Source organism: Botrytis porri (assembly GCF_014898465.1).
Source record: "Botrytis porri strain MUCL 3234 chromosome Unknown BPOR_003, whole genome shotgun sequence".
NCBI classification, from domain to species: domain Eukaryota; kingdom Fungi; phylum Ascomycota; class Leotiomycetes; order Helotiales; family Sclerotiniaceae; genus Botrytis; species Botrytis porri.
The window spans coordinates 806247-820452 of NW_024066077.1; the positions used below are offsets into that span (position 1 = coordinate 806247).

The 14206-nt window shown below is 43.1% G+C and overlaps 3 protein-coding genes across 3 annotated transcripts; 1 reads left to right on the forward strand and 2 right to left on the reverse strand.

The window, feature by feature from the left end:
* Positions 1–268: 268 nt before the first annotated feature.
* EAF01_002314 (uncharacterized protein) lies at positions 269–1690 on the reverse strand (the record flags this gene model as incomplete). Its single annotated transcript, XM_038910566.1, has 1 exon — positions 269–1690. One exon carries the CDS (start codon positions 1688–1690, stop codon positions 269–271), a length of 1422 nt encoding a protein of 473 aa, XP_038773488.1.
* Positions 1691–3287: 1597 nt separating this feature from the next.
* EAF01_002315 (uncharacterized protein) lies at positions 3288–4793 on the reverse strand (the record flags this gene model as incomplete). Its single annotated transcript, XM_038910567.1, has 3 exons — positions 3288–4475; positions 4533–4698; positions 4756–4793. 3 exons carry the CDS (start codon positions 4791–4793, stop codon positions 3288–3290), a joined length of 1392 nt encoding a protein of 463 aa, XP_038773489.1.
* Positions 4794–6166: 1373 nt separating this feature from the next.
* On the forward strand, positions 6167–8984 carry EAF01_002316 (uncharacterized protein; the record flags this gene model as incomplete). Its single annotated transcript, XM_038910568.1, has 3 exons — positions 6167–6226; positions 6333–8894; positions 8958–8984. The coding sequence occupies 3 exons, from the start codon at positions 6167–6169 to the stop codon at positions 8982–8984; spliced, it is 2649 nt and encodes an 882-aa protein (XP_038773490.1).
* Between the last annotated feature and the right edge of the window lie 5222 nt (positions 8985–14206).

Here is a 14206-nt window from a genome sequence, read left to right on the forward strand (position 1 = left end):
TGTGCTGATTGAGATGTTACGAATGGAATTTTTCCTACTCCTCTCTCTTTATCTTTGGCTTTGCGTTTGCGTTCTCATATTCATTCACATTCCTATTCCTACCATCTTTTCCCGTCCGTCTCTTTCGATTTACTCAGCGATTTCGCTGTTGATTATTGCCAATCTTTCCAATACCCAAATATCGTTAATATACACAAACCCAACCACCAAGAACCAAGAACCAAGAACCAAACACGCCTCCACCACCCCCCCTTCGAGCCCCTCACCCCTACCAATCTCTTTCCACCCTCCAAGCATCGCCAGGCACCAATCCCTGCGCCCTCAAATCACAATCCCTATGTCCCCACTTCTCCGCAAACACTCTCCTCCCATGTTCAATCGACATCTGGATGCCTATTTCAAAGCCCTCAGAATCCCTATAATAAGGATCATTTTGTCCGCCGACCTGTCTTCCCTGCCACGTGTTCTGTACGTTTTTATTCGCGACCTTGGAATTTCCCATATGGCCCAATACATCCAAAAGTTTGCGCCATGATTCCTGGGCTATGGGTTCATCAGTCCATTCTTTGTGATCTTTATCCGAGAAGAGATTTCTCGGGCCTAGATCGCGGGACTGTTTTTCAGAGGAAAGAGAAGCATCGAATGTTGAGTTTGAATCTGCTTTAGCGAGTTCTTCTTCGACAGCATTCGGATCAATAAAAGAAGGATCCGGACTCTCTTTCTTCCGATACAAAACTTCGAGATCGTCCAGACTACTCGCGACATCCCAGATAGCACCCGCAGGCCAGTCTCTCATTTCAAATCCTTCCATGGCGAGTCTCTCATGCATATCGCAATCGGTACCGTAAAAAGGTATCAAGGTATCCCAACCTCCGACTTTCTGATAGGATTCCGTGTTTACGAGAGCGAGACGATCGTAGGAGAAGAATTCGAGGGCCCATGGTTTCACGACTCCTGTTTCGGGGTTTGGAGCTGTTACGTTGCGCAGAGCAGAGACGCAGTGGTCGTAGAGAGATTGAAATTCTTTGGGTGATGGATTGAGATTATCTGGATGAGCATCTATCCATCGATCCTCGAATGACAGAATGGCGAGATCCATATGACTCCAGAAATAAGCTGGCCATTTGTTTTCAATAGCTGTCCATAAGAAATAGTTTTGCAATTGGGCGAAGGTTAGTAGAGTAGGTGCTGTGAGAACATTCACACCAAGCATATTTAATCGGGTATGATTGAAGAAGAAAGGGTTTTGAAGCGATAATTGTCCATCTTTATTTGAATTCATAACACCTGTATTCTCAATGACGTATATATCAGAAGGAGGCCATCCTGCAGTGATATAAGAAACAACAACTTGTTGAAGAAGACGCCAATTCCTCGTAAATCCAATAAGTAGAGGAGTTTTCTCAGGAACATGCGGATTAGGAGGTTGATTCCATTTTGGAATTGGTGGAAGCTCTGAAGCTGAATATGCGTTCAAAGCAAGAGGGAAATTATCGACTATAGGATAACTTCTCGGAGGCTTGAAGGGTTTATACTTCGGATGCTTTGGTCCAGTCTCGATTGGTTCGGATGGAGGAGCAAGAGATGTGAGTGGTCTTATACTATTCAGTAGATAGAAAGCAGTAAGAAGTATAGTCGATGCTACGAATACACTAAGCAGCACATAGCGCTGGCGTAAATTGATTGACATGATTATCTGCAATCTACTTATGGAATGCAAGGTAAGATGATGATCGGAATGTGATGAAATAGGAACATGCCCACACAGCGATTATGAACGATCAGAAAAAGACAACATCAAACAGCAAACAAATGTCAAAAGTTAATTACGAGGGATACCCTACAAAATAAAAGGGAAAAGAGAGAAAAAATTAGTCTACCATGGTTTGATAGAACAAAGACTTACGAATCTATCCCACTAAGGATGCTCCCGAACGCATATTTCCTGACATCACAGACTGTTTGAATGCATGCTATATGCCAAGTTTAAACGCACTAATGGGGAAAAATCTCCAAGCGGTAGTATTTGGTACAAATCCTCTTCAAGCCCCATCTCTACTGTTCTGTTCATTGGCGCTGGCATGCACAACAATAGCAATATTGATGATTATACCGCAGTATTTGAAAGAATACCTGCTTCCTGCCCCATAAAAGATAGACGAGGAATTGCTTCGCACTGAACAGGCACGACATGATAATTTCCCTGCACGTACCTTGACTATTTGAAAGGCTCGTGTGCGCGCACTACATCTCCATTTTTTACATCTTCCTGGCGGTACGATTTGATTTCGGTCGGTTATCACACCCCAATGATGTTCGAAAATAGAAATTCTGATGCTTAGCCTTGTTGTCCATCTGTTGTTTGTCGTCACTGAGCTGTTAATTGTCACTTGTTACCTCCAAAGATAATGATAGTCTTACAGATATAATTTTGAACCGCCCCTCTTCAAAAATAGGACCAAAAGTATCCTCTATCTTCCTCTTCCTTGAAACAGGCCTTCTCAAGCTTCATTTGCGCTACATCGGTATTGAGAGCGGTACAATCTCAATTCGGCAGAGAAACTATATCATTCTCAAGATATCGAAGCCTGGAGATGGACATTACTCTCAAGCACCAGGTTGACGAATGCCACTGCTCATCTCGCAGTGGAGTCCTGATTGAGGATTAATTACAACACGCCGATTTGGTGAGAACTGATGAGAATCAATTCAAAAAGTGCGTGGACAGTACGATGAATTTAGGAAGAAGCAGGTTGCACCGAAGTTGGAATAAAAGTTTGGATCATGTACTTTTGCGCATTGCATACCTATACAGGAAGGGGAAGTGCTTCAAATTTACTGACACTAGATTGACCATTCATGTCATGTGATTACCTCGCATAATTACTTACTATGTATGATATGTTACCCCCCTTAATGAGGGCCATGTCAGATATCTAGCTAGATATTTGCTTACCTGTGAATTGCTATCCCGAACTTGGTATTCTACTTCTTGATTTCGATCTCATATGTTTGTAACATCATTGATTGTATCGAGAGTTTAGATTCTCTGTTCTGAAGTCAATTATTCTTCATATTAAATTGAATTGTAATTGAGAGAAGCTAGTCAATGCAACTCCTCCCATACACATTCTAAGCATAAAGTTCGTGACATATTTCTCCAATAGCCAAGTCGGAGCAAGGAATTTATTCTTCTGGTATGAGCGAACTCCACGAACTCCTGCTGCTCTGATATCAAAGTTCTCTCTTGGCGATTTTCCTATTGATAGCACATGCTTTACATGTGGTCATGATGCAAACACTCGGACAACTTGATCTACACATCCAGTCGCAATAACACATCTGATGCTTACTTTGGCATCCTCTTTCTTCGCTGTCCCATTTCCATTCTTGGTCGGAATCGCCACTCCATTTTCTCCATTGAGAATAGGAACATCCTTGATAACACTTGGAGCCCATCTCATACAACTGACGAAATGTCCATGTGAATCACTTATCGTCTTTACACATTTTCCTTCTTGCGCAAGATCCCAACACCTCAATGTCCTATCATCCGCCACACTCAACAAATATTTTCCACCAGGATGAAAGACAAGAGCTCTAATCCAATTATCATGACCAATGAGTGTCTTGATCAATGTACCTCTAGCATCCCATATTCGAATGCTCTTGTCTCGAGCTCCGGTAGCGACATATTCAGCAGAACTGCTCGCTGCAGGTGGTTTCTTTAATCCTGCCATGGCAGACAGATGAGGGTAACTTGCAGGTGGTGCAAATACACAACATTCGATGGTATTTTCATGACCTAATAAAGTTGCCTTTGATTCTCCTGATGATGCATCCCATATTCGTGCGGTTTGATCCACCCCAGCAGATAGAAGCCATCGACCATCAAAAGAAGGTGCTACATCACGAACCCAATCCGCATGTCCTCGAATAGTCTTCACACAATATCCCGTGGAAACATCCCATATGCGTAAAGTTTTGTCTCGACTTGCTGATACCAAAAGGTTTCCAGATGAAGGTGACCCAGCTGCGCCACTAGGTATGAATCGTACCGCCGAAACAGAGTGATCGTGTCCAGGTAATGTGCGAATATTTTTATACTGATCGCTTGGGTCCCATAATTTGATAGTAAGATCACTGGAACACGATGCCAGTAATGTTCCTCCTCTCGGACCACCGAAATCAACATCCAGTACTGCTCTTGTATGCCCTTTGACAGTGAGTTCTAATTCTCCAAGCTCCCAATCCCAAATTTTGATTGTGCAATCCTCCGAACCCGATGCCAAAGATGAGAATACTGGATGAAACGCAACACAAGTAATTGCTTCTCTGTGCGACTGAAGATTATGCCTCGCTGGTGATTTTGGTAACCAAGCTGTAGGATCGGTATTTCGATTTGATAGAGATGTAGGTGTTGCATTATCGATTTCACTTTGTAAAGCCGCATTTCTCGCTTCGAGGTCCATTATCTATTTCCCAATGATTAGTATAGAACTCTTGTTGCGTATGATGTTGAGAATGCCCACCTTCTTCTGTAACCGCACCACACTTGTCCATTTCTTCTCCAGTAGACCTTCATATTTCTTACTCGTGGCAGAATCGAAGCTTTCACCGATATCAAGTTCCTCACGTAACGTCGCGGCACTATGTAAAAGATTCGTCGAGGTAAGGTATGCTATCATAGACTTGTGCCTGCGAAGTAATATTAGCCATCATGAGGATGTGATGAAGAAGATATGTTCAACTCACAGCTCCTCGGCCTGCCGCGACGTCAGATATTGGCTCATGACGACTATTGTATGCGATACATGAAGTTGAATGGGACTTTGATATTGATTTCTTCCAAGGCTGATGCGCCTGGCAAGCGAAATATTAAACGGTTCGTTTCTTGTCTCCGATATCTGATCGTGATCTCTTTTTTCTTCTTTTTTTTCTCTTTCTTTTTTTGCTCGTGGCAGGGTAATTTGTTGTGATTCTAAGCCTTTTTGACTTTTCGAAGCGCAAGTATGCAGACACGCTTTGCACACGTTCCTTCACACGTACCGGTAAAGTGTTAAGGTTGGATATGGATGGCTAGATAGCTGGCTGGCTGGCTATACCTACTTTATTTATGCTCAGAAGCGCGGGGTGTCCACAACTTTTGTTTTGACGATAGGCGGTAGGGCAGAAGTTCTTTCTTTGTGTTCTAATGAAACAAAAGGAATACTTTGGTCAATTGATGAGGACTCTTATTTATGATATGAAACAACATTATGCAAGAACCAATTATTTATGCCATGAATTCTAGAATCCGTGGAAGGTTCATGACGGTTTATTGTATGATAATAATAAGGATCTAGACACGAGGTTAGGTGAGTAGGTAGGTACTTTGTCGGTAGGTACCCAGGTACTTTGGAAACGTTTTGATTTGATATTTCTTTCTTATGTTGACATTCACTCAAGACAGACTACTTCGTACGCGTTTATTCTTTGATGACCTTACTCCTCTTGGGCCAAAAAGTCTCATCCCCTGATACATTTTGGACGCCCAACTTTATTATGAAAGAGTGCACGCGCCAATTTGGGCAGGGATTGATCGATATCGGTCGTTACGGTTACGGTGACGGGAGTACCCTCTCTTCAATTTTGCGGTAAAGTCAACAACACAACACAACGCATCAATTCAATTCAATTCAATTCAATTCAAGTCAATCCTTCTGAACCCGTACTCTATATTTTGAAATTATAGACTCAGTACTTATTAAGACCAAAGTGTGTTGTGTATTACTTTAACATACACAGCAGTTTATCAACACCAAGCACTTTTTCCCCTCTACTTTCACATCAGATAATTCTATCAATATCAGCAGTCAGTAACAATCCATCCTATCTAAATACCGACCGCTGCTTTCCTCTCCCCAAAATTTACCCCACGACCATAAACTCTTTCTCAAATTTGCATACAACATCAAATCAGTAGGTAGCTTCCCTTGCTCTTTCCTGTGGGCAATAATCATGGCATTTCCTATTCTGCGACACCTTCAATCCACCTCTCCATTCTCTATATGGGATTGGAGAAGCATCCCCCTCACTACCCATGTCTTTATCAAAGCTAAAGCTAACCAAACGGATAGCTACTGGAAAGCTACCACAGAGCCCTAAAAAAGTCACAGGAGCCAAGATGGCAGAGCAAGAAGAAGATTTCAGTTCTCTACCCCTCCCAGATAGATTTCAACATAAGGTATGGTTGCCCTGCTGAAGTTCCATCACAACTATTTCTCTCCCTTGCGCTATCAATTCCTTTCGACTCGCGGCAAACACAGACTAATACTTATGCTCGGTGATAGATATGGAAAGTAAGAAAGGCAGCATATGAAGATGCTGCAAAACAATTCGAAATTACACCAGATGAACATGACCCAGTATTTAAACCATTCCTTAACGACCCGGGATTATGGAAGGGAGCGGTGGCAGATTCGAACGTCGCGGCACAACAAGATGGTATCGCGGCATTGTGCGCTTTCTTGAAGTTTGGTGGTCGCGAACATTGTACCAGGACCCGAAGTCATACATTAACTTCCTTGGTTGAGAAGGGATTAAGTTCAACAAGAGCTGCTACCAAAGCATCTGCACTCGAAGCCCTATTGTTGTATGTCGAACTAGATGTAGCTGCCCCTGTCATCGAGGAGCTTCTTCCTGCATTGTCGCATAAACAACCAAAGATTGTCGCAGCGACGGTAACTGCAATAACCGCCATATATCATGAATATGGATGCAAGACAGTAGATCCTAAGCCCGTTCTCAAAGTTCTTCCAAAACCATTCGGTCATGCAGATAAGAATGTACGTGCGGAAGCTACAAAATTGGCTATCGAGTTTTATAGATGGTTACGAGAGGCCATGAAGCCAATGTTCTGGGGAGACCTTAAGCCCACACAACAGACCGATATGGAAGCTCAATTTGAAAAGATCAAGGGAGAGCCAGCGCCAAAACAAGAACGATTCCTCAGATCACAACAAGCAGCAATGTCTAGGGCACCTCCCCCGGGTGAAGGTGGTGCAGAAGAGGAGGATGAGTTAGAGGCTGAAGGTGTCGAGATTGATGCATTTGACTTAGCTGAACCACAAGATGTAGTATCCAAGGTCCCTGCAAATTTCCACGAGCAACTAGCTTCGTCAAAATGGAAAGAGCGTAAGGAAGCGCTGGAGGCTCTATACACCTGTGTCAATGTTCCTAGAATTAAAGATGCCGATTTCGGCTTGATAATTCATGGTCTGGCAAAATGTATGAAGGATGCTAATATTGCAGTTGTCACTCAAGCTGCACAGTGTGTTGAAGTTTTAGCCCAAGGTTTACGAAAGGGGTTCGGCAAATATAGATCCGTCATTCAAAGTCCTATTATGGAGAGATTAAAAGAGAAGAAGGCATCTGTTTCAGATGCTCTAGGTGCAGCACTTGATCAGGTATTTGCAGCAACGAGTTTGACGGAATGTTTAGAGGAAACTATTGAGTTCTTGAAACACAAGAATCCTCAAGTTAAAGAGGGAACCGTTAAGTTTTTAATTAGATCGCTCAGGACAACTCGAGAAGCTCCCTCCAAAGCCGAAGTGACTCAGATTTCAGAAGCTGCGAAGAAGTTGCTCGCGGAATCGAGTGAAGTACTGAGATCTAGTGGAGCTGAAGTATTGGGTACGATAATGAAGATTATGGGCGAGCGTGCAATGGGACCACACCTTGAAGGACTGGATGATATTCGGAAGACTAAGATTAAGGAATTCTTCGACATTGCAGAAGTCAAGGCAAAGGATAAGCCTAAGCCACCACCCGCCCCTGTAGCTCCTAAAGCTGCTCCAGCAGCAGGCCCTAAGAAAATGGTAAAGAAGACAGTCGCAAAGAAACCACCTCCGCCACCAAGTGCTTATGCACAACAAGCTCCATTAGAGGCTCAGCCTACAGCAAGAAGTGCCGCTGGATTAAAGAAGCCAGGTGGTCTTGGACTGAAACCACCAGGGAAAAAAGTGGTACCACCAGCACTTGCTTCACCTAAACGTAACGCCCCATCGCCAGTTCCGATTGAAGAAGAAGCTCCACCTCCACCTCGTGTAGGTTTAGGTCGTGGACCAGCTGGTCGATCATTGGCAAAAGCACCATCCGCTAATGCAGCTCCTCCCATGTCCTCAATGTCACCTCCACCGAATGCCGGTCTGACTGCTTTGGAGAAAGCTGAGCTGGAAGAACTGCGATTGGACAAAGATCGATTATTACGCCAAGCTGACGAAATGCGCCAAGAACGCTCGAGACTATTTTCAGAAATTCAAGAATTGAAGAATCAAAATGCACGGCTAATAGAGGATCACACACGAGACGTTTTATCAATCAAAGCAAAGGAAACCCAACTTGTTCGTTCGAGAGCAGATGCCGAAACGGCGGAAGCAATGTGTGCGCAATTAAGGAGGGAGCAAAACAGATTAAAGCATGCCTTATCAGCCGCCGAAAGAGCCAGCAATCACAGCCCGTCGAGAGGATTATCAAGCCCCGGACGTGACGGAGCACATGATGAAGCTGTGAACCACCGCGAATCTATGTATGGCGCCCCTTCAGACAGTGGACGCCAAGATTATAGAAGTCGCCCTCGCATGTCTATCACATCTTCAATTGGAGAAGATAATTCAAACGGGGCTTGTCCTTATGGTCGAAACATGTTAAGCCCTGATTTAGAACCTACAAGTAATGGAAGATCAAGTGCTGCTAGTGGTAGTGGCAGGGCTAGCCCAGCACCACTATCTTACACAAGTGATCGCATGTCTAGAACTGGTAGTATTCCTAGTGGCAATGGCACAGGTGTAGAGAGCTGGAAGAGGGCTGCCGAGGTCACAAGTGCTTTGAAGGCAAAAATTGAGCTTATGAAGGTAAGATTTATATACACGCACTTACATACTGTTTTCGAGGTACTAACAACAATTTGTTTATAGGCACGACAAAACATATCCAAACACTAAGCATATGGAAATCAAATATTTAATGAACCAAGGATAGAATAGGCATTGAGAGCATCGGGTAGATGGCGAAACGGAAAGGAAAGGATAGGAAAGGAAAGGTTTATTTGGCACTGATCAAACGGTGTTGTGGTCGTGCTTGGTATTTTTTCCCTTGTGGTTTGAGGGTGGCATCTTCTGTCTTGGTGCATATAAGGGGTTTTATTCGTCGTCGTAGACGAGGGCGAGGCGAATGCGAATGAGTGTGAGGCGAAATGAGACGATGATTATGCTCACATGCCGTGTTCGATATGCGTATGTGGTCGTGGCTGGCGTTGATTGTACCATATTGTACTTTATTGTTCGAGCGCAGCACATTTGTTTGGGGGGAAAGGATGTCATGTGCGTAGATATACACACATGTTTACGAAGTATAGGTTAGGGATAGATGCCCGCTTGCTTGATGTGTAAATGCACAGCTGCGTAGGGGTCTTTGATTTCTCTTTCTTCAATGATACCATGGAAATGAAAATCTACGCTTATTGTTACGAGTATTTGAAATCAGTCCATTGTGCGATTTATGTTTATGTTTATGATTATGTTGATATTTGGGTGCGGAGAAGGGAGAGGGAAAAGAACCCCTGAAATTGGTGGTGGTGGTAAGTAGGGGGTGAGCTGTTGTGCGACAGTAATGGATTACACGGCATGAAGATGACGATGTCAGGTTTATGTATGAGGTATGGATGATGCGTTTTTGTGTTTCAAGGGTCTGCTTTGGTGATGCATTGATTGTTTTGTTTTTTGCTCTTTTGATGTGCGCGTGTGTTTGTGTGGGTGAGTGACTGACTGTGGATGGGGGTTGGAGATGATAGTGAGATGTATGGTTTATGTCACATGCTTGATTTGGCTAGATATGGGAATAGGAATGAATGTTTTAATTGTTCTGTTGAAGCTTTGTTCCTTTAGGGGGGAGTAGGGTGTGGAATGGGATGATTGGAGTGGGAGTGGAGATGGCATGGGAATGAGATATCTATTGATTTTCTTTTGGCTTGGAGGGATATTTGTATACTTATACGATGTTTGTATGTATATATGTATATATATGTATATCTATCTACGAAAGAGACAAGGTAACAATAGATATTGAAAAATCACCCTCCCATGTCTAGGTCCGGGTCCTCTGCATCGGAGAATTTTTCTCAAGGCAGGCAGGCGGGAAGGAAGGAAAGTTTTTTGACACATGTAGGTACTAGGTAGGTATTATGTACCATGTATCATGTATGTAACGCTGGGAGTTGAAATATTCTCCGTGCCGGAGTGTGGATAGGAGGTTGAGATTGGATGGTGCATGTGGTCTATTGGATATCGGATATGGGATATTGGCTATGGGGCCGCGGGATGGGGGTTTATTAGATAGTTGAGTGTGAATGTGAGGATTGGAGATGAAACGGAGATGGAGATGGGAGATGGTTTGATGAGTAGGTGGATTTTGGGAGTGTATGAATGGATGGATATGCGGTGATTATGGGAGGAATATTAATGGGGTATTTTTTGGATTGGATTGGATTGGATTGGAGCAGAGCATGGCACTGGCATGAGAGGGAAGTCTTACACTTTCTCGATATTCATCGAGGGTAGAAGAGAGATTGTTTGATTCATGATTGTCAAAGCGGAATCGAGTGTTTATGGAGAGTTTAAATTTCAAGGAATAGATTGATAGATTGAGAGTTATTTAAGTGTGTATAAATTTCTAGTATAGTGTAGTAGATAGTGTATTGCGATTTTCTTTCCCGCTAAGCGGCTACAAGTTCCGAGTTCGCTAATTGAGGAGAGACTACCTATCTACCTATGAGAGAGAGATGAATGTAAATAAGTATCTAATCTAAGGTCTTACGCTACGTAGTAAGAAAATCGAACTGAAACAATTCGGAATATGAAATCCTTTGAAGAATAGCAAAGAGTGGGATGCCAAGATGGGGCAAACAGGAAGGAATTGTGTTCTAGAAGCTTGGGAGAGTTGAATCCTTCGAGATGGTTGGCACACGATGCTGGAGACCTGAGTTTGCGTTGTACGTATGATGGGTATTCTCGTGTACTTCCTTCTCCTCAAAGGGAGAAGTAATAGCTTGGGTGTCATATTATTTTCCCAAAGAATAGTTCTCACCACTTTGAAAATGATGGGTAATTTCCCTAAAGGAGATGCTGCAGCATCGATTAATTTTTTGGTTTTTAGTTTGAAGAAAAGAACAATCCAACCTTTTAATCTTCCAGAAGTTCTAATTTAGGTAAGGTAGACCCGTCTGTGAGTGATGTGCAGGACGTCACATCACATCATATCACAACGGTCGGATATGACATTGGTAGGGTTTAGGGTGAGGCAAGGAGTCTTCTTACATTTCCCAAAATGGGTTTGGGAGGGATGGATGGGACGCTGGGGTTGAATTGGATGCGCGCACATGATATCCTGTATACCTATGCTTGTCAGATGAGACCCCAGGTCCCCTCTAGAACCTCAATAGAATATATATTTTTAAAAGACGGACATTGGACAAGCGCTTCATGCCTGCTTGTTCTTCCTCATACCCATGCTTAGCACCCCAGATACATTTGAGATGAGTGATATTGTAGTAGGGTGGAGAAGTATGAGTGGTAATGGATGGGTGTGATGGCGGCACGGATATTATTTCAAATGTTATAACGGTGTTGTATTGGATGTTTGTTTGGGTTTTGTATGGATTGGATTTCGGAGGGAGGGGGAACAGATGGTTGGGTTGGAGTGCTTAGATTGGAGTTGCTTGGAGGCACGCGAGGCTCGGTACTGTACCAAGCAGTGAGTGCGCTTTGCAATTGCGTTGATTACGGTAAACGAAAATGAAGGGGTAAGTATCTCCTACTGTATGTACGTATATGGCTATTGATAATAGCACCAAGCCTTACCAGTATGCATACTGAAATACTTACAAATACCTCTAGCTACGCAGAATTTGCTTTCGTAAGAGAATGGTATATATGATAGGCTAAAATTTACTAAAAATCTGCACCATAACAATCTGATACAGTGAAAATCGCAAAAGGGAATTGGATGCCGTGGGTACCTGGGAATGGGAACATGGAAGACGTTGAACAGGTGGTCCAAGTTTGGTAGCGAATGTATGCGCAGCTGAGAAGGGAATAGATGATGAGCGCTGCATATTCGGGGTAGTATTCAGAGGGGATATGTGGGTGAGGGGTATGCCTTGTTTTATTGGAGAGACAATATGTAAGTGAGGACGAGTGAGATTGGATTATTCATTTAGCTGTAAACAAACCGGTATTGCTGAACTAGAGATGGGGTGAGAATTTGGGCAGCTTTACTTATCATTCAGTACTGGATAAGGAAAGATAGGGAGCTTGTGACTTCTTTTGAGATACACGGCTTTGTATTTGTTATTAATCGATTGATGAGATGGAAGTCAGGTTATCGAGAAGATCATCTTCAGTGGTCGAAAGGATGAATAAGGCAGGTGGGGGTTACACAAATGAGACACCCTCTATCGTATATCTATGGATGAGTTAGCCTCGCTAGCTAGTAGTAGTAAATTGATGAAGTCGCGCGCCGAGTAAGAACTTCATAGCAAATGACGACGATGATGATGAGTAATGAATAATCGGTGAGGGAATCTAGTATATCACCCATACAACTTCATATGATATGGCTGGCTTCGGCGTGAGCGGAGAAAGAAATGTCTAACGAGCTCCCCTGTTGGAATTGCACTACTCAAGTGTATTGAGGTTAATTCATTCAAAGCTAAAATAAGTAGAAGCCGCGGAAACATTATTGATCTTGCTATTAATTTACCATAATTTCTCAATGCTTCTCTTGGGCCGTTGTACACAGAGTAGACATGAATCTACAGCTACATACGATATGCAGGAACCATATGATCAGATATGGCCAGGTTAATGAGAATAGATTTGTACAATTTGACCATCTTTCATGCTGGACGACTATATGTATATGTACTGCAATTAGTCAAAATCCGGTAGATATATTATAGCACTCTCGCTGCAGCTAATATATTGAATATCATTATGCTCTTCTCTCAGTTGACAAACCAGGTTTCGGATTCGGAAGAAAATCGTTAACACGGGCTCGACGGACAGGTAGAGACAATGGCAGTGCGTACATGTGTTGTGGAGGGACGGGATCAGCTGTAATTATCCGTTCTTCTTACTATTTCGTTCTCGAGTCTGTCACTGCAATGACAATCAAGAAAAAGGGATTTGGGCATACTGAACCAATTCGGTAGAAGGATCTCCGAGGTCTATGGGGTAGATCTCCATGCTGTGCTCAAAACCAGTGAATGCTGTGATCACAATATATCAAATGTGATACGATGAGTTTGCCGCTTATTTCTTTCTCACTGTAACCTAACACCTTTCATTAGTTGATATCTAGGTGAAAATCAAGACTTTACAGATGCAACACCGGCTGATGAATTCCTATTGAAGTCTTGACCAAAAGCCAAAATACCCCCTTACCATCCGCCGAGATCACTCTTCTCCTCTTCTCATCCCGTCTGCTCAGGACCTCAGATATCTGCATCTCCATCCAATCTTTCAACCCCTTTAAGAATCAATCAATCGAAACACCACAGAAATGTTAACCTGGCACAACATGTCTCGTGTACATCAATATCTATCACCTCTCAAATTCTCTCCAATCTCGCTCATCTACAAATCCATACTTCCTAATCCGCCATCCCCGTAAGGTACTACAAACAGGATTATTCCCCGCAAGCCACCAACCATCCATTCAAACTCCTTCTAATCCTTGTCTTTTACTGCTTCGACTGCTCGCATCCGGTTCATCGGCTCTTTTATTGTATATTGATTCACATTGGTATTTGCCATTGCAGTTGCAGCCGTGTGTTAGCTTTCCATGTCTTGTCTCGTCTCGGACGGAATAGAAACGACTGTAATAGGAGAAAAGGAATATTGTAATATAATATACTCCGCAGGTGAACGAGGCGCATCTTGAAGAGTGGCTCGGTAAGAGCCGGTATTATTATGTCTTGGGTATTGGGCATGTATTCCTATCTGGAAAGCAATGCTTACCTCCGACGCCGTTACGAATCTCTTTGCTTACCCGGTTTCTAATCACATCTATCCACATCGTATAGTCGTATTCTAATAGAATCGAATACCGACATCCGTCCATATCAACATCCCTACTCCCTAGTAAACATGAAAGTATATCGAGATCA